Source organism: Pelophylax lessonae, assembly GCF_965119305.1.
Source record: "Pelophylax lessonae genome assembly, chromosome: 4".
Lineage (NCBI taxonomy): Eukaryota > Metazoa > Chordata > Amphibia > Anura > Ranidae > Pelophylax > Pelophylax lessonae.
This window is the reverse complement of record NC_138771.1, coordinates 460,921,939-460,946,181: the sequence shown is the minus strand read 5'-3', so window position 1 is coordinate 460,946,181 and position 24,243 is coordinate 460,921,939. Positions and strand designations below refer to the sequence as shown.

The 24,243-nt window shown below is 43.2% G+C and overlaps 1 protein-coding gene across 6 annotated transcripts in view; it reads right to left on the bottom strand.

Moving 5' to 3' along the window:
* GRIA1 (glutamate ionotropic receptor AMPA type subunit 1) overlaps nt 1-24,243 on the bottom strand; it is a 455,708-nt gene that overhangs the window by 87,431 nt on the left and 344,034 nt on the right. For all 6 annotated transcript variants that reach the window (XM_082253268.1, XM_082253270.1, XM_082253272.1 and 3 more), the window contains exon 10: nt 18,994-19,200. In XM_082253268.1, coding sequence (XP_082109394.1) covers nt 18,994-19,200 — 207 coding nt within the window. The remainder of the gene's footprint in view (nt 1-18,993; nt 19,201-24,243) is intronic.

Here is a 24,243-nt window from a genome sequence, read left to right as displayed (position 1 = left end):
GCTTCAATGCGGCGCGGCATGGAGGCAATCAGCCTGTGGCACTGCTGAGGTGTTATGGAGGCCCAGGATGCTTCGATAGCGGCCTTGAGCTCATCCAGAGTGTTGGGTCTTGTGTCTCTCAACTTTCTCTTCACAACATCCCACAGATTCTCTATGGGGTTCAGGTCAGGAGAGTTGGCAGGCCAATTGAGCACAGTAATACCATGGTCAGTAAACCATTTACTAGTGGTTTTGGCACTGTGAGCAGGTGCCAGGTCGTGCTGAAAAATGAAATCTTCATCTCCATAAAGCTTTTCAGCAGATGGAAGCATGAAGTGCTCAAAAATCTCCTGATAGCTAGCTGCATTGAACCTGCCCTTGATAAAACACAGTGGACCAACACCAGCAGCTGACATGGCACCCCAGACCATCACTGACTGTGGGTACTTGACACTGGACTTCAGGCATTTTGGCATTTCCCTCTCCCCAGTCATCCTCCAGACTCTGGAACCCTGATTTCCAAATGACATGCAAAATTAGCTTGCATCCGAAAACAGTACTTTGGACCACTGAGCAACAGTCTAGTGCTGCTTCTCTGTAGCCTAGGTCAGGCGCTTCTGCCGCTGTTTCTGGTTCAAAAGTGGCTTGACCTGGGGAATGCGGCACCTGTAGCCCATTTCCTGCACACGCCTGTACACGGTGGCTCTAGATGTTTCTACTCCAGACTCAGTCCACTGCTTCCGCAGGTCCCCCAAGGTCTGGAATCGGTCCTTCTCCACAATCTTCCTCAAGGTCCGGTCACCTCTTAATGTTGTGCAGCGTTTTCTGCCACACTTTTTCCTTCCCACAGACTTCCCACTGAGGTGCCTTGATACAGTACTCTGGGAACAGCCTATTCGTTCAGAAATTTCTTTCTGTGTCTTACCCTCTTGCTTGAGGGTGTCAATGATGGCCTTCTGGACAGCAGTCAGGTCGGCAGTCTTACCCCATGATTGCAGTTTTGAGTAATGAACCAGGCTGGGAGTTTTTAAAAGCCTCAGGAATCTTTTGCAGGTGTTTAGAGTTAATTAGTTGATTCAGATGATTAGGTTAATATCTCGTTTAGAGAACCTTTTCATGATATGCTAATTTTTTGAGATAGGAATTTGGGGTTTTCATGAGCTGTATGCCAAAATCATCAATATTAAAACAATAAAAGGCTTGCACCACTTCAGTTGTTTGTAATGAATCTAAAATATATGAAAGTCTAATGTTTATCAGTACATTACAGAAAATAATGAACTTTATCACAATATGCTAATTTTTTGAGAAGGACCTTTATATAATATAAAGTATAAAAAAAGTGTAACAATGAAAAGTCCACAAATCATAAACTTATTTTGATAGAGTAAATCACCCTAATAATCAACCATCTGTGCTAACAAATGATAAATGTGCTCAGTGCTTCTCCTCCACCTGTCAAGCCGCTCACCTTACATTCTGACCCCTGTTTCACCAGGGGGTCAGAATCAGCAGTTCCCCTCTGGGGATAAGTAAGGTCCGGTGAGGTCTATGGCTGTGTTCCCTTTGGCCAGCTTATAAAACCTAGGTCCCAGTCTGCAATATGTCAAGGGATATAAGAAAGGCAACATCTAGTGCTCTCTTTTTTTGGTGTATTTGTATTAAATCATAAAATAATAGTAAAAAACTCACAAACAGAGCACTTCAGCAGTGCAGGCTGTTCAGGTGTACAGCATAGGTAACTCTGAACCCCTTCTGATGGAATGGCCACAATGTGACATTAGAATGCAGGCTCTGCCCCCTATACAGGTTACATCAGGTGTTGACTTCCTCAGTAGGGGACGTACTGAGGTATGTTTGTGAAGTATGTTTTGGTGATGCAGAACAAAGCAACAGGTTCTCTTTAATGCCATGCTCCCTAGCTATCTATCTGAGTAACTATCTAGCTAACTTATTTTCCTTTAGCTCTCAACTGCTCTGTTCGGTCATTGGGAGTAAAAAAGCCTTTACTTTGTGTAAGCTCCGAGTTCCTCTGGTCAGAGCTTAAACAGGGCTGAGGACTCTTTCATGCATCTATGTGTAAGCACTGGGCCAATCACCAGCTCTGTCACATGAGAACAATGGGAGTGAGTCACACCCTCCTCTATACTGGGAAGTACCAGATATTTTCTTAAACACAATAGGCTAGGTGGGACTTTAAGTGAGACCCCAGCAGGCAGGGCCGGTGCTAGACTATTTTACGCCCTAGGCAAGACCAGCTACTTGCGCCCCCCGCCCCCAAAAAAATAAAATAAAAAGGGAAGGGATTAAAAACTCCTTTATGTCATACCAAGTGACCCTGATCTGATGGCTCCTCTATGTTATGCTGTCATACCCAGTGACCCCCATATTCCTCCATGTCACACCTGGGGACCCTAATGTCCCTCTATGCCACACCAAGGGACCCTGATGATCCTCCATGTCACACCAGGGGCACCTGATGTTCCTCCATGTCATACCCAGAGACCCTGATGTTTTTCCATGTCACACCTGGGGACCCTGATGTTCCTCTATGTCACACCTGGGGACCTCAATCCCCCATGGCACACCCAGGGACCCCAATTCCTCATGGCACACCTGGTGACCCCGAAACCCTGTTACACCCGGTGACCCCTATCCCCCATGGCACACCTGGTGACCCTGATTCCCTTTCACACCAGGGAACCTCAATGTCACACCCAGGGACCCTGATCCCCTGTTCTGGGGACACTCACTGGGCGGTATGAAGAGAGTGGCCCGCACTCTGCCCTCCTTCACCATGATCCTGCTGATTCCTTCTCCTAGGATGCTCCTCTTCTGGACCACAGTGCTCACCACAGCTCCAACCACCTCCTGGTGAAGGGAGAAGCAGCAGTCAGAGAACTCCGCACGTCCCTAATCCCCAACCTCCTCAGACCATTCCGGTGCCTCGTCGTTTCTGCTCCAGTAAAGGTGCCGCCCTCCAGTGCCAAGCTTGGGGTCAGGTTCAGCTCTCCTCCGCTCCCTGCTTAATACCGACCCAGGGAAATGAACGGCTGCCCATCAGCTCAGTGCAGAGAGTCACTTCCTGCCCAGGGTTTACACCACTCAGCTCCAGCCAAAGAGGATCATCATGCAGGCAGCACTCCTGTGGGCTCCCTTCCTGCCTCTTGCCCTCCCCCCCAACAGTGGTGGAAAGCCATGGCCTGATAGTTCAGCCACTGCCCCAGGCACCTGGAATCTTCCTCTGTCCATTCTTCCTCCCCCACTGCCCCCCCCTCCCCTCAGCTCACAAGGATCATTCATGATGGACAGAGAGTGCCGACTCATGGCTGCGCCCCTAGGTTGCAATGCGCCCTAGGCAGCTGCCTAGTTTGCCTAGTGGAATCACCGGCCCTGCCAGCAGGTAGTGCCCGGCGTCTCCATCCCTGTAATTACAGGGATGGAGACGCCGGGCACTACCTGCTGGGGTCTCACTAAAAGTCCCACCTAGCCTACAGTGTTTAAGCAACCAGGGATGGAGACGCCTTGCCTACAGCTTGGGGCCTCATATAAAGTCCCACCGTGCGATTTTCGTGCATTTATGGTGGATGCAGTCTGATTTGACCTTAGTTTTTCCGTATACAGGGATGGAGACCAATAGCATGACCTGCTTGTCTTACACAAAGTCCCAAATAGGAAATTAGGGATTGAAAGGCATTGTGCTTTACAGGCCATGCCCCATATATAAAATCCCAATCTGTCTTTATACAGCATCCACCAAGGGGATGGAGGTGTAATGCTTCTCAGCTGGTCCCTTCCAGTTTGTACCATCGTTACTACTTAGTTATTTGAGTTTTGAGACAACAGACCAGTCATGGATGGGGGTGGGTTGGGGGAGGTTTGGGCTGTCTCCCTCCCACCTGTTCCCCCATCCATCCATTAGCAGCCATGTGCTCCCAGTGTGGAGACACTAAATTAGGAAGTGTTAGGACTGCAGATAAAACAGGGTGCTGTGTAGTGGCTCTGCAGCTTACACATGCGTTTGCAAATGTGTGTCAACTAAACCCCTGTTCTTTGTATCATGAGACAGGTCTACTTGGTTGGTGACTGGAGGGTGAGTACATCAGACTGGGGGCTTGCTGACTTCCATGCACCTCTTATAATCCTTCAACCTCATTTTTTTCCAGATATTTTCTTTTCTCCCACCAGCTAAATGGTAGCAGTGGGCTAGTCAACAAAGGTGAGTATTAGTGCTTCTGTATTAAAGCAAACCTCTTGATGTGCCTTGCATGACTAAAAAACTCTTTAGGGAACCATGTTGGATAGAGTACCTTCACCAGAAAAAAATGGAGAAAGCCACTATTCAATCATATTGCTAACTTGTAATAATGTTTCTGGACTGTCCAGCAAACATGCCTGTGTCTTTGCTGCCTGCAAATTAATAAAGCTTCCATTTACTCCACCTCTTGTTCATTTTCTTATCAAAATCAATAAAAGTTTTGTTAATGAAGACTTTTAGGAAACAGTAGGGAAATCTCTTCCCAGACAATTTGACTTTGGATTCTGCTCTGGCCACTGTATATCTCACTAAGCTTTTAGATGACCAATAATAACCAGTAAATCCATAAGCCTTCTTGCTGGGAAAATACGGAAAAAAAGCAAAAACATGCCATGTCAGACAATTGTTTTTGAGCATAACACTTTTGCAGGAAGTTTAATTATCTAGGTAATGCACCTGCTGGAATTTTCGAGAGTTTATAGAAGTCAAAGGTTGACTCTACCCAGTGGGTTCTCCGAAAATTGTGTTTTTGTTTAATATGACCCTGTCAGCTCTGAAAATTAACTAAAAAGAAAAAGGAGCTTTATACGTACTTATCTAGCAGGTTGAAAATATGCTCTCTTGAAGAGCTCCTGGCATTGCTGCTATTTGACATGTCTGCGTGTCAGATAGCTTGTCACCTGCTGGGCACTGTGATTTCTTCCTCTGACCTCTTTGTCACTGCAGGTCACAGTAGTAAGATAGGGGTTGATGGAAGAAACCACAGTGAACAATGAAGGGGCACACTTATTAAGCAACCTCCACCCCTGAAAAATGCCCTATAAAAGCAATAACTAAAAGTAAAACATTTGAAAAAGAAAAAAAAAAAAAAAAGGTCTTTACACCCTAGCTTCTTGCTGCTTCTTATAGGCACCTGTGATGTCAATGGGCCTTACCAAAAGATCCTGGGAAAACCAGCAATCTCAAATATCACAAGAAAATGCTGCAGCACTGTGCAGATGTGTGTTCCTATGGGATTTGGAATCCTTAGCTTTCACGGAATCCCACTAGAAAGCACAGTGATGCCATCATTGACAGAAGCAATGTAGATTGTAGATTTCACTGAGCGTATTTTTATTCAGCGGGTGACGGGCTGCAACATAAGCAAACTTTGCATTTTCATGCAAGGTCTGCTTTAAAGCCCAGCCCTCAGGCTCCATGACCCCCTTCCCCAAGATGACCTTGAGTCAGAACCACTCTCTTACTTTCTCCATCAATACAATGTGGGTGTAGAGTCGGGGGCCGTGATGTCCTGCACTCACAGTATTTCCTCATTGGGGACATCTTAATGCAAACAAGAAATAATATGAGGGGGAACAGCTCTTGCCTGTTAGTATTGCAGTCAGAGCTGTTTTCTTTTATGCTCAAGGGTGATAGTAAAAAAAAAAAAAAAGTCAGAGGTTGGGCTATGAAGTCCAACTCCAGCCAAAATTGTTTTTTTGGTTTCGTTCAGAGTGAAGAAGTGTTAGAACGTTCAACTTTTAATTGCTGTCTATGTCCTTGTTTGTGAGATGTAATCTGACATCAAGACTTATTTGATGGATGTTAAACAAAAAGGGTGAGCTTGCCCGTCTGGAGGGTGCAGAGGTCTGGAAAGAGGTGGGGATCTGCTTTATGACACAATTGTTTAGGACGTATGTTTTAAAGTCCTTCCAGGACCTGGAGCGGGAATTCCATATCTCCAGACGCCACTTCTTCAGGTACTTACAACTCCGACATGCTCTCTTAGCTCAGGCCAGGCTCCCGACCCTGCAACTTACCCCTCACAGATTTCTGGGAGAGGTACTCCGGGCCTCCGATAAGAAGGGTATTATTTCTAAAGGTATACGCTGCCCTCCTGGGTTCTATCCAGGACCCGGCTGTACTCCCAGCCAGGGCGGCTTGGGAGGCGGACCTCGGTCCCATTGATGGGGAGACGTGGGAACTGTGTCTATCTTCAGTTCCCTTGGTCTCGATCTCGGCCACACAATAGGTCTCCCACTTTATGTTGTTCCATAGAGCATATAGGATACCAGTCAAACTCCACCGCTGGGGCCACAGGCCTACCCCCCTCTGTCCGAAATGTGACAGGGAATTGGGCACTCTGATGCATATGATGTGGCGCTGCCCCAAATTGTTCATAGAAACATAGAATGTGTCGGCAGATAAGAACCATTTGGCCTATCTAGTCTGCCCAATATATCTGAATCCTATGAATAGTCCTTGGCCCTATCTTATATGAAGGATAGCCTTATGCCTATCCCATGCATGCTTAAACTCCTTCACTGTATTTGCAGCTACCACTTCTGCAGGAAGGTTATTCCATGCATCCACTACTCTCTCAGTAAAGTAATACTTCCTCATATTACTTTTAAACCTTTGCCCCTCTAGTTTAAAACGGTGTCCTCTTGTGGTAGTATTTCTTCTTTTAAATATGCTCTCCTCCTTTACCGAGTTGATTCCCTTTATGTATTTAAAGGTTTCTATCATATCCCCTCTGTCTCTTCTTTCTTCCAAGCTATACATGTTAAGGTCCTTTAACCTTTCCTGGTAAGTTTTTTCCTGTAATCCATGTACTAGTTTAGTAGCTCTTCTCTGAACTCTCTCTAGAGTATCTATATCCTTCTGGAGATATGGCCTCCAGTACTGCGCACAATACTCCAAGTGAGGTCTCACCAGTGTTCTGTACAGCGGCATAAGCACTTCTCTCTTTCTACTGCTTATACCTCTCCCTATACATCCAAGCATTCTGCTGGCATTTCGTGCTGCTCTATTACATTGTCCTCCCACCTTTAAGTCTTCTGAAATAATTACTCCTAAATCCCTTTCCTCAGGACTGTGTCAAATATTCTATATTCTGCCCTTGGGTTTTTACGCCCCAGGTGCATTATCTTGCACTTATCCACATTAAATTTCAGTTGCCAGAGTTCTGACCATTCTTCTAGTTTTCCTAAATCCTTTTCCATTTGGCATTTCCCTCCAGGAACATCAACCCTGTTACATATCTTTGTGTCATCAGCAAAAAGACAAACCTTACCATCGAGGCCTTTTGCAATATCACTTATGAAGATATTAAACAAAATTGGTCCCAGTACAGATCCCTGAGGTACCCCACTGGTAACATGACCTTGTTCTGAATGTTCTCCATTGACTACAACCCTCTGTTGTCTGTCACTCAGCCACTGCCTAATCCACTCAACAATATGGGAGTCCATGTTCAATGACTGTAGTTTATTGATAAGTCTTCTATGTGGGACAGTGTCAAAAGCCTTACTAAAATCTAGATATGCAATGTCTACTGCACCTCCACCGTCTATTATTTTAGTTACCCAGTCAAAAAAATCTATAAGATTTGTTTGACATGATCTCCCTGAAGTAAACCCATGTTGTTTTTCATCTTGTAATCCATGGGATTTAAGATACTTTAAGTTCAGATACTGGTCCACGGTTATCACTACGATATCTAGGGTTTATAACTTCCAGCTATTGCGGGATCCCATGATCTGCCTGCTTGGAGCCCTGGAAGTTGAGTCATTAACTCCTAATGCACATGTGGCTGTTATTAGGCTGCTGTATATAGCACGTAAACTTATTGCCAGATATTGGATCTCTTCCAGGGTGCCAACGGTGCAACAATGGATTGCGCAAGTCAATAGTTCCCTAATTAGAGAAAAACTGACCTATCAACATAGGAAAGCACATAAGAAATTTTTCTCATTATGGCAACCTTGGCTGGATGACCCAGCCTTGGCTCCTCCACAGCTAGTCATGCATAGGCTCCTCGCAGTTTTAGTTTGTTCTTTGAGAATCGTGCAGGTGATGAACTTCGGTGAAGCTCTCCCTTCTCCCCTTTCTTTTTTCTCCCCCCTGTCTCCTCCTATGTTTCTGCTGACCCTTCCCCCTACTCCTTTTCCCCCTAGCCTTGTTCCTACCTTATCTCCCCTTCTGCTCCAGTACCTTCTGTTTAGCACCTTATTATTTTGGGGAAATTTTATCTGGTCGTGGTCTCTAGGTGAACCTTACAGTTATTGCTTATTGGTTATACCTTCTGGCTTCTTTGGGGGTACCCTTATGAATTCTCACTATTTGGTGACTGATGAGTGCTCTCCCTGATGCTGTTACAGAGTACCGACTGGATTTAAAGGTTTTTCTGTTTTTGCTTTATTGAGTGTTACCTGTGCATTGTACTACCATATCTCTTGTTGTAAAGTATTTTCTTATGCTTACAGTTTCTAATGCTTGTACAATGTTCAACTTTTCTATCAATAAAAGTTTTATTTTCTTGAAAAAAACAAAAAAACAAAAAGGGTATTTAAGGGGAAAATTTCCCCCTACAGAGACCATGACAGCAAATAAATATTCAAGAACCTTTTTCAAGATTTTTGTTACTTGCATGGTTAAAGCAGTTAAATATTCCTTTTTTTTTAAAAGCCACCTCCTGCCCTGTTCATTTTCTTCCACATCCCACTAATCTACCTGTTTACATGCTGGAATTACTACAGATCCCACTGTTCTTCCGAACTGCTCAAAGGTTAGTGTTGCAGGTCTCATAGGCCTCTGCTTCCATCTGCTCCTGGCCATTCACGAAGCACAGAGCCCTAGTTTTTGATTTGAAATGGCCAGGAGGAGGAGGAGGCAGGACATGACCCCAGCAACCTCAGTTGAGTTTTGAGAAGATTTTCCTCATATCCTGTCTAGATGATGGATACCAGACACAATAGGATATTAGAGTAAATCCAATGGGGACAAAAACAGCATTAAAAACATGACAGAAAAATCTGCTCAATGGGACACAAACTGCATTTAAAAGCGGACAGAGGCTCCAACTCTTCCTCATTATATTCATAAAAAAAAAAAACATTTGGCTGGAGTTGAGCTTTACAGTCAAAGATTTTTACTCACATAGACTATCTTGCAATTCCCTTTGAATTTAACCAAGTGTGACCCATCGTGTTAAAACAGGCAGATTTATTTTGCAGTTAAAAGACACTTGAGGATTTATTAATTCCTAATAATTTAGATTAATTAAACCAATTTCAATGTGTGCACCAAAGGGCAAGCTTTGCAGAGATTCACAAGGAAATGGCACTATATTACCCTTAAGGTTCACTGTCAAAGACGAGTGCTGAAATACTGCACCCACTGAGACAGAACATGTGAGAATGGGAAAGGTTACCAAAATGGCTGCAGGCCGCAACCCAGGAACCATACAGGGGTTGCCATGGTTACCAGCTCCCATCGAGGGAGGCGAAGCAAGAACATGTCCATAGCCGTAGGGGGGCAAAGGAAAAAAAAAAACTGTGGAGGGAAAAGGGAGGGATGTGCTGAGCAGACTTTGGGAACGGAGATAGTAATCAGTCAGACTGTGCTGTATAAACTCCAATTCGTTGTGTAAACTGAATTAATAAATAACGAAATGAGCTTCCCTTTCCCTTCACAGTCTTCTGTTGGGAATCTGCTCATGAGAAAATAAAAATTAAGCTTTAGGAGTCTGGAGAAATTAGTTTAATAGGGCTAGGTGTACCTAAGTAATTTACACAATTTCATATAATAAAATAGAGGGGACATGGTTTGCAGCTTCGTTCCTTTTTTTATTTTTTTAATTTAATTAGACATTTGATCTGTTTATAAAGAACATTATTATATTTTCTTGTAAAAAATGATGTAACCTATTCTGTGTTTTAGGGGTACTCTATGGTAATAATACCATCTTTAATACAATCTTTAGGCAGTCTGTGCCGTGTATATTATACAGTATTTCTACTGTAAAGGGGAGTTCCACCTAAAAAAAAAAAATAAAAAATAAAAATACCCCCGGGACAGTCAGGGCTAGTACATTCCACAATGGCTAGCCTCTGAACTGTCCCAGGTTGCACTTACCTTTTAGAGGTAATACTTACCTTGAAAATGTCTTGTCCAGCGCTGCTATCTCAGGTGTGGGCAGCTTGAAGCCAGCGCGATCCTCTTCTGTCCTCTTCGGTCCCACGATGCACTGCACCAGCCCCGCTGTCACTTCCGGGGCTGCAGCGTCATCCCTGCACAGCTTCTGAGGAAGAGGCACGGCCTCGAAACGCGTCAGCCCTCCGTCTACAGGAGTCATTGGACTTCTTTTGAAGCTGATTTTAGGAACTGATATGCTGTCCTACCACGCATGTTTGTGAGTAGCTGATTTTAACCTTTATTATTAAAAAAGCCCACTGAGGATAATGCGCTAGGCTGGTGCGCCCCTTTTTTGTGTTTGTTTTTACAGTGTGTTCGACCACCCCGGTCGCAGTGGGCAGCAAGGCTTAGCCATCTGGGATGCAAGTGTGGGTTCCAAGATTGAAACAGCCTGAGGATCTGGTTCTGAGCGCAGGAGCAGGGTGTTTAGCTTCACTCTTTTTGTTTCTGCACAGCTTCTGGGCATGCCCAGAAGCTGTTTAGCAAGGTATGACGGCGCCTGCACCGGAACTGACGTCGGGGCCGATGCAGGCGCATTGATTCCTAGGAGCAATGACGTTCAGCTCCCAGGAATCATTGCAAGCCAGGAAGTGACGACGGGCCGTGGCCGCATAGGGAGGAAGAGGAAGTAAGGTAAGTATATTTTCTTCTCAAACAAGGTAAGTAAAGAAAAATAAAAATTGTGATTATCCATTTGTTTTTCAGGTGACCCGGAGCAAGAAGATGGACGGAAGAGTAATTTTAGGGTGGAACTCCACTTTAAGGCCATACATTTTTTTTTTTAAACAAGGATGAAGTAGGAAAGGGGTAGAATCTCTATTAAGCTTTTATAGTTATTTGTGTCCCCAGTGGTCTTGGGGACTTGGTGACTCCCATAACCAGGGCTTTTGAGTTGTCAAAAAAAAGTGGGGAAATCTTCTATGTTTTCCAATGAGAACTGCTTAAGAGGATATATATACACCCCACTGAAGGGCAAGAGTTTCAAACTATTCTCTACTAATTTATTTATTTTTTGTTATCTGCATGCAGTTCTGACTAACTATATATTTGTTTTGGGTCCACTTATACCTAGTGGCCCAGGTAGCTGAATAGATAACACTTTCACCTTACAGCAAAGGGGTCCTGCACTTGATTCTAACTTGGGACACCATCTGCATTGAGGCTGTATTCTCTTTGTGGTTGCATGTGTTTCCACCAGGTGTTCTATTTCCCTCTAATATCCATGAAACTGGCAGGTTATTTGGCATCTGATTAACCACTTCTGGACCGGAAGGATTTGCCCCCTTAATGACCAGGCCATTTTTTGCGATTCGGCACTGCGTTATTTTAACAGACAATTGTGCCGCCGTGCGACGCTGTACCCAAATAAAATTGATGTTCTTTTTTTTAACCACAAATAGTGCTTTCTTTTGGTGGTATTTGATTACCTGTGCGATTTTTATTTATTTTGCTATAAACAAAAAAGTGTGACAATTCTAAAAAAAAAAAAAAAAAACAATATTTTTCACTTTCAGCTATATAACATTCCCAAAAAAAATTAAAAAATCAAATTTTTTCATCCTGTTAGGCCAATTTGTATTCTGCCACATATTTTTGGTAAAAAAAAAATCCCAATAAGCATATTTTGATTTGGTTTTCGCAAAAGTTATCATGTCTACAAACTAGGGGAAAGATTTAAGTCATTTTTATTTATTTATTTTTTTTTACTAGAAATAACGGCGATCTGCGATTTTTAGCGGGACTGCGACATTGCGGCCAACAGATCGGACCCCTAACTGACATTTTTGACACTTTTGGGTGGACCAGTGACATTGCGTCAGTAATCAGTGCTAAAAATATGCACTGTTACTGTAATAATGACACTGGCAGGGAAGGGGTTAACCGAGGGGTGATCAAAGGATTAAGTGTGAGCCTAGTTGAGTGTTTTCTAACTGTATGGGGGAAGGACTTGTGAAATGAACATAGACACCTGCGATCCTATATAGGAGGATCACAGGCACTCTGAGTTCATTTCAGAGAGAACAACGGTTGGCTGTGTTTATAACAGCAGACCAAAGTCACATGAAGCAAAAAGGAATGACCGCACTTCCGATAAAGTTGAAAAACGGAGTGTATTTATTCCACATCAAACGAATGGCAAAATATAATACATACACACTGTGAGTGCTGGACAAAATGGTAGACGCGTTTCACGACTAGATGTGTCGCTTACTCATAATGAGTAAGCGACACATCATGTCGTGAAACGCGTCTACCGTTTTGTCCAGCACTTACAGTGTGTATGTATTATATTTTGCCATTCGTTTGATGTGGAATAAATACACTCCGTTTTTCAACTTTATCGGAAGTGCGGTCATTCCTTTTTGCTTCATGTGACTTTGGATTGCGGATCCGACCGGCACCTTATTCCTGTCTCACCTGGAGCGGTCTCCCCAGTTTGGACTCTGTCTATAACAGCAGACCGCCCTTCTCTCTCAGCGGGGAGGGATCACTGGTGCCTGGTGGCCATCGCGCCCGCTGGCCCCATCGATCAGCAACCCCGCTGCCTAGCGGCGTGCGCTCATCCCCAGGAGCGCTTCTGCGAACCGCCGTACAGGTATGGCAGTTCGCACAGCCGAGCCAGCCTGCCGCAGTATATCTGCGGCGGGCAGTCGGCATGTGGTTTAACTTGGCTGTTGTTTAAATATACTTCTTCTCCATGACCAACCTCAAGAAGCTAGGGAAGAAAAAAAATAGGGTTGGACACCACCATAGCCTACCAACCCAAAAAAGGTGAAAAACATCCTTAACCTCACCTCAACCTTAAAAGTGATCACATTCTCTCTGTTCTCAGCTGCATAAGAGCTGGGGGGAGGAGAATTAGCACTGAGCTTGCTAGTGAATGGCTGTGCAATGGGGGACAAGTCTGATTAATGGAAAAGAATCCACTGAGTTCCCAGCATAGCTAGAGAACTGACCACATGGGGTGTTATTCTGCTTAGTGTGGTCAGTTTTTATTAGGAAAGCAAGGGACTAGCAGGAACACCAGGGATTTCACATAAAAAAAAAACAATAAAAAGAGAAAGGATACTTTCTCATGCAAGTACATAGTACACCAACCAAAAAAAGAGGGTGCATACCCTAATGGGGACACAGACAGCAATAAAGACCTGACAGATTCTATCCCTTCTTTACTTCATCCTGAATTTTCAAAAAAGTTTTGTCTTTAGATTCATTTTGCAGAAAGAGGAGTATTGTTTCACAAGGTGCATCTAAGTCCATGGTACCAAAAATGCACCAGGCCAGTCAACCACAAGCAGTCATATTTTATGGTTCAGTAATATCTTTTGGTTGCCAGTAATGTCTCTTAATTGCCTGCTAGTTCTGTCTCAGTTGTTTGTAGATGACAGGTTCACTTTAGCACCTAAATATATTTGCCAGTTCTGCTTCCAGCAGTGATCTATAAGCTAACTTTGCCCTGACATTTATTATTATATATACACAGTACCACACTATCAATATCAATCTTGCATAAGGTGAACACACAGATGGAAGCATTTTATCACAACTGTCAGCAGAAGTAATAATGATGCAGAACCGTCAATGGGAAACTGCAAGAAAGTCATATATCTCTGGACATGGTCAGAGTTATTGCACCATTTGATGTTATGTGAAAATGTATTTGATCTCACCAACTCTGCAGATTGAACCTACAGTATGTGCCCAACTGTAATTGCAATCATAGACCTCATATCAATTTGGGCCCTACTGTTTTGTTGAATTTTGGTTGAAGGGGAGTCAGACATAAATGTAAGAATATACAGTATAAGCATACTGTATATGCCGAAACCTGAAAGAAGTAACAAACAAATAACCGGGTGCCACTTGTGTGGGCGCTGTTGTAAGAACAAAATGTTTTAGCCGGGGGTGATTCCTCTAGCCACCTTTTTGTGTGGATTGAGCGATCTCTTAGCTGAAAAAAAAAAAAAACCTAGGCCAGCTTCAGTCATTCTCTTAGCAGCTCAGCTCACCCTGCTTCCCCATCCCAGCTGTGACTTACCAGCTCAGCTCCCCGCCTCCGCTTTCTCTTCTGATCAGTGACTCGGCAGCCTTTCATCCAGCTAATCTCTGATGTGAACACAGAACAGGTGCTCTGGGAATGGGAATAGGGTAAGCTGAGCTTCTGAGAGAAAGACTTGGATAATTTTAGAGCTTCTACTGTCAAATCTGAGGATGAATTGCCGCACAGTGTGTGTAGCTACAGTTGTCAGAGAGGGCGTGCTTGAAGTCTATTACCTACTCTTTAGGAATTTGTAAATATCTGAATGTCAATAGTCTGAATGCAAGTTTACTGGAAATTGACTCTGTATTGCCAACTAGTGATACAATTAATGCAGAGGCTTTGTATATTTTATAATTTAAATAGATGTGAACCCAATCACAAAAAATCCCATACATTTTTTATAATACAGTGCCAGTTTTAGATCAAGAGTTTTAATTATAAGAATACATGATGATCGTTTTTTTCAGGCACTTTCTGTTTGGACTTTACAACCGATTCCCAGTTCGGTTCCTGTATTTGCACCCTGTCACATGCAACCCTGATGGAAACCACAAGTGCCCATGCCGAAACATTACACAGACATCATCACAAAACAGGTTCCAGAGCAATATTGCACAGCTGATATTGGAGCAAATGAATAAAGACAGAAAATGTCTGAAAGAGGTTAATGCATGCAATGTAAATGTACTGCTCATTGATTGCCTTTTTCAACCAGGGTGCCGTGGCACCCTGGTGTGCCTCCTTGGTTCTTCAGGGGTGCCTTGGCAAAATGGCAACAAATTGCCACATAGTTACATAGTTACATAGTTACATAGTTAGTGAGGTTGAAAAAAGACATCAGTCCATCCAGTTCAACCTATGATGCGTGTGTGTGTTTGCTTTTAACCGTACATTGTATACCCCTGTATGTTGTGGTCTTTAAGGTGTCCATCTAATAGTTTTTTGAAACTATCAATGCTCCCTGCTGATATGACTGCTTGTGGAAGAGAATTCCACATCCTTACCGTTCTTACAGTGAAGAACCCCTTACGCACTTTAAGGTTAAACCGCCTTTCCTCTAGTTTTAGTGAGTGGCCACGTGTCTTATTGTATCTCCTTTCTCTGAATAGTTTGTTCCTTATGCTCGGGTCACCAGTACAGTATTTGTACATTGATATCATATCCCCCCTCAATCGTCTTTTCTCCAGAGAGAAAAGGTTCAGGGCTTGTAGTCTTTCCTCATAGCTGATGTCCTCCATTCCCCTAATTATTTTTGTTGCCCTTCTCTGGACTTTCTCCAGTTCCAGCACATCCTTCCTGAGGACCGGTGCCCAGAACTGGACAGCATACTCCAGATGTGGCCGGACCAGAGTCTTGTAGAGTGGGAGGATAATCTCTTTATTTCTGGAGTGAATCCCCTTTTTTATACATCCCAGTATTCTGTTGGCTTTGCTTGCGGCGGCTTGGCATTGCATGCCACTGCCAAGCTTGTTGTCTACCAGTACCCCCAAGTCCTTTTCCATCCTAGACTCACCCAGAGGTTCCCCCCCTAGTGAGTAGCTTGCTTTCTGGTTTCTGGCCCCCAAGTGCATTACTTTACATTTATCAACATTAAACCTCATCTGCCATGTAGTTGCCCACCCCGTTATTTTGTTCAGGTCTGCTTGCAAGGTTTCCACATCCTGCATAGAAGATATTGGCATGCCTAGTTTAGTATCATCTGCAAATACTGAGATTGTGCTAGATATCCCCTCCTCTAGATCATTTATGAACAAATTAAACAGGATTGGTCCCAGGACAGAACCCTGGGGGACCCCACTTTCCACACCCGCCCAATCCGAGTACTCCCCATTAATCACCACCCTCTGTACTCTCCCCTGGAGCCAGTTCTCTATCCAGTTACTCACCTTCTGATCCATACCTACCTTCCTTAGTTTGTACAGTAATCGTTTGTGGGGAACGGTGTCAAAGGCCTTTGCAAAGTCCAGATACACCACATCCACAGGCTTACCTTTATCTAGGTGGCTGCTCACTTCATCGTAGAAGGTTAATAGATTGGTTTGGCACGAACGATTTTTCATGAATCCATGCTGATTACTACTTATAATACCGTTTTCATTACTAAAGTCTTGTATGTGGTCCCTTAACATCCCCTCCAAAATTTTGCAGACTACAGATGTTAGGCTGACCGGCCTATAGTTACCCGGGATATATCTCGGCCCCTTCTTAAATATTGGTACCACGTTGGCTTTTTTCCGATCAGCTGGCACCATACCCGTCTGTAAACTATCCTTAAAGATCAAGAATAATGGTCTGGCGATCACCTGGCTGAGCTCATTAAGAACCCTCGGGTGCAAGCCATCCGGTCCCGGGGATTTATTTATGTTAAGTTTCTCTAGTTTGGCTCTAAGTCTGTCTTCTGTTAGCCATGGTGGCACTTCCTGAGGTGTATTATTTAGTTCGGCCTTACAAGCTGGGTTTGTGTAGCCCCCCGATTCTTTTGTGAAGACTGAAGAGAAGAAATGATTTAACACTTCCGCCTTTTCTCTGTCCTCAGTGGCCATATTTCCTTTATCATCTTTTATGGGGCCAATGTGTTCTGGTCTCGCTTTCTTACTGTTTATATACTTAAAAAACTTCTTGGGGTTCTTTTTGCTCTCCTCCGCTATATGTCTCTCGTGTTCTATTTTAGCCGCCCTGATTTCGTCTTTACATTTCTTATTACACTCTTTGTAGTGCTTAAATGCTGCCAATGAGCCCTCAGTCTTGTATTTTTTGAAGGCCTTTTCCTTAGCACTAATATGCATTTTTATGTTGGAGTTTAGCCATCCAGGGTTTATTTTTGCTCTTTTAAATTTATTTCCCTTTGGAATGCACTGGTCAATCCCCCTGTTTAGTATACTCTTGAAGCACTCCCATTTTTCCTCCGTGTTCTTTGTTCCCAGGGTTCTATCCCAATTGATATTTTCTAGCAGTGAGCGCAGTTTAGGGAAATTGGCTCTTTTGAAATTCAGTGTCCTTATATTACCCCTCTGCTTCCTATTACTGTAATTAATACTGAAACTTATTGACCTATGGTCACTGTTTCCCAAGTTGTCCCGTATTTCTATATCCGTGATCAGGTCTGTATCGTTGGTAATCAGTAGGTCAAGTACCGCATTGTTTCTTACTTTGGTTTACTTACTTACTTACCACAGGTTTTTACTTTGTAGAATTACAACTCTGGGCACCGTGCTGGTCAAGCCACTGGCACCCTGACAACCCTGTGCACTGTGCCGTTCAAGCCACTGGCACCCTGACAACCCTGGGCACTGTGCAGTTCAAGCCACTGGCACCCTGACAACCAGTGACATCACTGGTTGATAAAGAGAAGGACGGGTGCTTGCACAGCATCCTTATTTACTTCTCCTCATCTCTTCTCCATAAGCACTGGGGTCACATTAGCAAATAGAAGAAGAGAAACTGAGGGAGAAGAGAAACCCTAAAATACTAGTGCGTACCAGTTTGCAATAGTGGAGAAATAAATCACTTCTAATGTTGGATGGCCCATGTGTATTGATGTTGCTGCATTATGCAAAACTATTCGTTTAGGTTTTTTTTTTACCTTTTAGAATAGGGTGCCTTGAGATTGTGCAGAATTGTTAAGGGTGCCACAACTGAAAAAAGGTTGAGAAACACTGATCTAACAGAATCGTATCGTCCAGGGGTCACACATGGTTGAAAATACAGACTTAGTAAAACTCAAGAACACTCCACTTATTTAATTTCATTTGATTCACCAAACTCACAGAAAGTAAACTGTCAGAAAAATGCAGGTATGTACATGTATCTTGGTTCCCTAAAAACAGTGATTCTTATATATGAAATAAAATATTACTAAACCTGACGTTGAGCTGCAGTCTGCCTCCTGAGCCTTACTTTTGTTTTATAATGATGACTAACAGCCTTTCTGACCATTTCACCCTACACTTGAAAAAAGACCGCGCATGCCCATTGTGAGCTTGGCGCATGCTCTGAAACGCGTTGTGTCATCTCCTAGCTCCGGTGATGTCACGCGGCGTACGCTGCGTTCCAGTCTGGTTCCCGGACATCAGCTGAACCCGGAAGACGCCCGGCCGGCCTTCTCGTCTCCCGGTTCCATCTCCTCGGCTGCTACCATCCTTCTCCTCTGGACACTGGACTCCACAGCCTACTTCCACGGACCTCCGGAGTGTTTTTAAGCCTTGTGATTCTCTACTCAATGTGAGTTGTTAACATTGTGTGCTTTCCTTCCAATAAATCAATACTGCACTTAGAGGTGCTCCGTGTGTCCTTTTATATTTTCTGACCATTAAGGAATGAAAAAATCAGGCCACTTTGGAGGTGAATTGTGTTTTTTTTATTTCCATAGACATTAAAGAATTTCACTAAAACCATGCCCATTAGTCATGTGGTGTTCTATGCTTGTATAGAATGTATTAGGATTATGATTATATCAAATGGTCAGATCATGTTGGAAGATGTAGTGTTCCATACAAAGATTAAAAGAACTGTGAGGATTTTATTATTTTGCCGAGTGGTCAGGTCATATTAGAGATGCAATGTTTATTAGGGGTTTATTTATCCATTATGATTCAGCAACAGAAATATACACTGGCTTCTCTTTATGGCAGCTTCCATGACCACTGTCATACCTCACACATCAATCATGAGGTCACTGTGTTAACTCAAAACTCATGGTATACAACAAACCATAAAATTCAATAAGTGAACACCATAGTAACTGTGATGTACATACCCCATACACCAACTCCCCCACCATTCCATTCCATGCCTTCATGTCTGAATCACGAGCTCCATATTTCCCATCCTTTACGATCTCCAGTTTGTACTTGAATCCAACATGCTTTGCGATTTCCTGAGCCAGCTCAACGCAGTACCCCTCAAACTTATCATTGCCTTCAAATTCATCAGCATTCTTTTTGTACATAACATAGGGGGATTCCTAATAGAAGAAGAAATAATGGAATTGTTCTCATTCAAAAAGACAAAGGAAAGTTGAAAAGTGTAATGACCTTAACATTCAGTATTCATCTTTATCTGATTTGACTATAGGAAACCCAAATCTATGCAAATTGATGAAGTCAATCACATCCTGTGTACTTTGAATGTTTTTTTGGGCCGGGTGTAGCACACCTAGTGTCCTCAACTGGTTAAAGTAAAACTATGGCTTCCCATTAATTAAACAAAAAGTGCTGCAGCATTTATTTATAAGTGGATCAACACTTACAGCAGGGGTCTTCAAACTATGGCCCTCCCGTTGTTCAGGAATTACAATTCCCATCATGCCTAGTCATGTCTCTGAATGTCGGAGTTTTACAATGCCTCATGGGATATGTAATTTTGCAACAGCTGGAGGGTCGTAGTTTGAGGATCCCTGACTTACAGTTTTCTTAGTCCCCCTGTAAGTCCTACAATTACCTGTTGATCCTGCCAGTGATGGCTTGGCAATGATGCTTCAATCAATTCAGAGCAGTGGTGCCACTCTGGTGTAAGCTGTGCCTGCTTGCACTACAGTTTGATGAAAAAATGTTGCAGGGGAGTTGCTATCAGCCTTATCACTGGTGATTCACAAGCCTGTAGCTTGTCAATCAGCACCTGGCCACACCTAGTCCATCCCACTTTTTTTCTGGATTAAAAGCATTGCCTTTGTTGCTGAAATCCTCCCACTGTGAGCTGCAGTGTATTGCAGTGGGAGCAAGTGAGGCACAAATTAAGAAAGATTTGGCTTAACCCTGTGTGATCAAACTTTAGCCCAGTCTATTCAACTAAAAGCTCTTGCATAATGTCCCCATTATTATATCAGTCAGTACCATTGTCGTCTAATGTTGACTATCCACCTTGCACTGTAATTCTAGATCCAATTTAGATATACCACCAACTACATTATCCTCTAAATTATTATAAATTGTATTAATTGTTTATACAGGGCTTTGCACTACATATTTTTTTTTCTGATTATTTAGAGATTTCAGATTAATAAAAAATAAAATAAGGAAAACAAAGAGTAGATCAATCAACATATGCATTGTAGGAAAAGTACAGATACATTTACAAAATAATGTTTGCCCCACTATTAACATTTTGAAAAACCGTGGTGCATATCAATATCTACAAATAACAAATCGTCATTGTTTTTAAATGACACTTGCTGTCATCAAAATTACTAATTCACATAAATTATCAAAATCTATATGTATCAGCTATAGTGGAAGATGGGATAAATTGCTAACTTTCCCTACTAGCATAGTTTTCAGTCCATAAGGAATGATTCAAACATAAAATTGAAGAATAAAGGAATGAGAAAAATAAAGGAATGAGAAAAATAACAAATAAAAGAGCAACATTAACTCTATTAGTAATACAAAATACAGTACTTGTAATCCTTAATATTTCAAGGGGTTATAATGTTGGATAGTCCTGTGTTTGGTTATTATTTGGTATTTAGAGTTTGTAAAACTCTAGAGCGAATTCGTAAAAATTTTAATCTGCCCAAAAAGTCAGGCAAGTTTGCTTTAATGTACCATTTAGTATAAAGAATGGGTGACATCAGCTGGGATATTTCGGGGTTTGACAGTGAATATTCAACAAAGCGTTTTAGTAGATCTAAAGGTATTGTTTAGAGATTTTAATCTACATCAACTTAAAGTGTATGACAAACCAAAAATGTTTAATATAGTTTTGGATAGAGTAAGGAAAGGTTAAACTCAATCAGTTTTTTATTTCTGCCTGTATTCTGTGGGAGCAATTGAATTACGAATGAACTCAAAAAGTTATTATTTGCTATGTTCAAGTGGAAATCTAGAAATGTTAACTGTCCCTAAGCAGTACCCTGAAAGTGTATCTTTTGTCTGAAATTCCTCCTAAAAAAATTTTCAAATGCGTTTTCCAGTATTTGAGAGTGCCTACGGTAGGAGCTCCTGTTTCTACATCTCATAGCTGTATATCTGCAATGTGAGATCTAAGGCACTGCTGTCTGACTGCTAGTCTCAATCGATTTGGAGTGAGATCTGATGATGTCACTACTGTAGTGATTGCAGATCTTTTTGCTGGAGGCTCTGATATAAGCAAGCAAAGCCTACCCTCTACCAAGATGGCCACCTCCATACAGAGATAAGGGATGGTAAGTCAGTAATTCAGAGAGATAAACTGCAGGGAGAATACAGGTCATACTGGTGACTATTCCTTTGCTTCCTCCCTACCTTTTTTTAGGTACAGCTTCCAAAATGTGGTTTCTCCTTAATTAAAGTTCAGTTTTTCTTTTATTAGGGCAATCTTTGCCTTAGTGAATTAGTGAAGAATTCCCCATGAAGGCAATTGTGACTGAAAAGGGTGTCCCGATTGTAGGATTTTTCCCAACTTCCTATTATGACTACTATACAATTTTGGATTTCCCATCAATTTCTGTCCCGCTGTCAGTGGTCCCCTGAGATGGTAAATCTTGCCAACGGGACCCACACACAGCAATAAAAAGCTGTTGATAGAACAAAAGGTGGCACAATAACGCAAATGTACATTACCATAACTGCAAGCTAGTGTTTAGAGAGTCTTTTATTTTCAAAAGACTCCCCCTTGCAGTGATGGGAACCTTGGCACCCCAGATGTTTTGGAACTACATTTCCCATGATACTCAACTATACTACAGAGTGCATGAGCATCATGGGAAATGTAGTTCCAAAATATCTGGGGTGCCAAGGTTCGCCATCACTGCCCCCTTGTGTGTTATGTCATTTTCTGGTATGCTTGTAAAAGTGTTTGTAGATTTCACATACAATATTATCATCAACAGACATCAAATGGCAAACACTTTTATACCCTTCTGAGATTAGGATTTTCTGAAGTGACATGACATGCAAACCCTGATGAAGGAGAAGTCTGTGAACCCCTGAAAAACATTAGATTTTTTTCTCTTGTTGATTTTTGGATAATAAAATCTTACTCCGGAATTTATTTCTATTTCCATAATGCCACTATCAACTGGATTTCCTTAAAGGGTAACTCCAGTTTCATGGGGATAAAAAATAGCAAATAAAGAAAAAACAATTTAGCGCATGGGTGTCCAACCTGCGACCCTCCAGCTGTTGCAGAACTACAAGCCCCATCATGCCTCTGCCATTGGGAGTCATGTTTGCAACTGTCAGCCTTGCAATGCCTCATGGGACTTGAAGTTCCGCAACAGCTGGAGGGCCACAGGTTGGACATCCATGATTTAGCGTATACAATTGTGACACAAATCATATTATGATTGAATGTTATTGAAAATTACTTTTACTTTTCAATCTGCAGCTGCTGTCATTTTCTGAAAATGCAATGCAATATGGCTACCTGGAGTTGTTCTGTACACAGAATATGTACTGATCACACCCCAGAAACATAATTTCCTGCTTGTGTGATTGGCAATCACCAATTTTCCCAGAAGTCTGCAAAAGATACAATTTAGATTTCTTGCATCCCTTGCAACAAAAAATGTCATTTTTGGTGAGCTACTCCCAATAGGAACACGTCTAAGGGAGTGCAGGCCCAGTAGATTTCCTCATTAGAGCCCTGCAGCTGCCACAGCTGATTGATAATTATGAAACCACTCCCATTAGACCCACTCAGCACAGAGGGAACAAACAATGATTTCTTCAGGATAACAGAAGGTAGGAATCTGCAACAAAGGTTTTTATAATCCTTGTAATGTACATAGATTACCCAGAGGGGAATATTTATTTCTGAAAAAAAGTGGAGTTACGCTTTAAGCACTTTTTTTGTTTTGTTTGGGGCTTCTATGGGACCAGCCTCAGAAAAGCAAATTCAATATAACTAATAAGATGGTCATATACAATACTGAACATTAACAATAGGAGATCTTAGTGTTTCTTAGGCCTCGTTCACACAGGGCATACAGTACCATATGCCCATGCAGAGCCGTGTACAGGGCCAGCGTTAGGGGGGGGGCAAATTGGGAAACTGCCCAGGGCCCCCGAATGTCCAGGGGCCCCGGGCCACTGTCAGCAGCGGCCAGCGGGCTCCAGGGGCAGACTGAGCGGTCGCCGGTCGGTCGGGCACTTTGGACGGGAAGGGAACCCGCCGCCCAGTACAGCACTAATTCACCCGATGTCTCAGAGTGAGACAACATCGGGCTATCGCCGGGAACTGCCGCTCGGCGACCAGCGCTAAGTGGGAGGAGTGGAGGGGCCCTGCGTCTGCCGCTATAGAATTAGGGGGCGGGGCCCGGCGGCCAGTTCTATATTGAAGTGTGAGGAGGGGAGGGGCCCGGCGGCTGTCACTACTGAAGTGGGAGGAGGGAAGGGACCCGGCGGCCAATGGCATTGAAGTGGGAGGAGGGGAGGGACCCGGCGGCCGTGCTATGGAAGTGGAAGGAGGAGTCCGGTGGCCAGCGCTGCATCTGTGGGAGGAGGGGCCCGGCCGTGCTGTCTTTCTATGGTGTCCTCATAAGTGGTGACAGAGGTCAGTGAGTAGATAATAAGCAAGCCCAGCTAACTACCACATCCACTGACACCCCCACCAACATGTGATCTCCCCTAAATTCACCATAGTGCCAGTGGTGAACTTGGGGGAGAGCACATATTGGTGGGGGTGTCAGTGGTGAATTGTGTGATGGGGGGACAACGACACACACAGCAGTGGTGAACTTGGGGGACATCACATATTGGTGGTGGTGTGGGGGGTATGACACAGCAGTGGGGAATTTGGGGGACATGACATCACATATTGGTGGGGGTGTCAGTGGTGGTGTAGGGGTGGGAATGACACAGCGGTGGTGAATTTTGTGGGGAAATCACATATTGGTAGGGGGTCTGTCTGTGGCACAAACCCCCTACCAATATGTGATTTCCCCACAAAATTCACCACCACTGTGTCATTCCCACCCCCCACCACCACACAATTTACCACTGACACCCCCACCAATATGTAATCTCACCAAATTCACCACTGCTGTGTCATTCGGAGGGAATGACACAGTAGTGGTGAATTTGGTGAG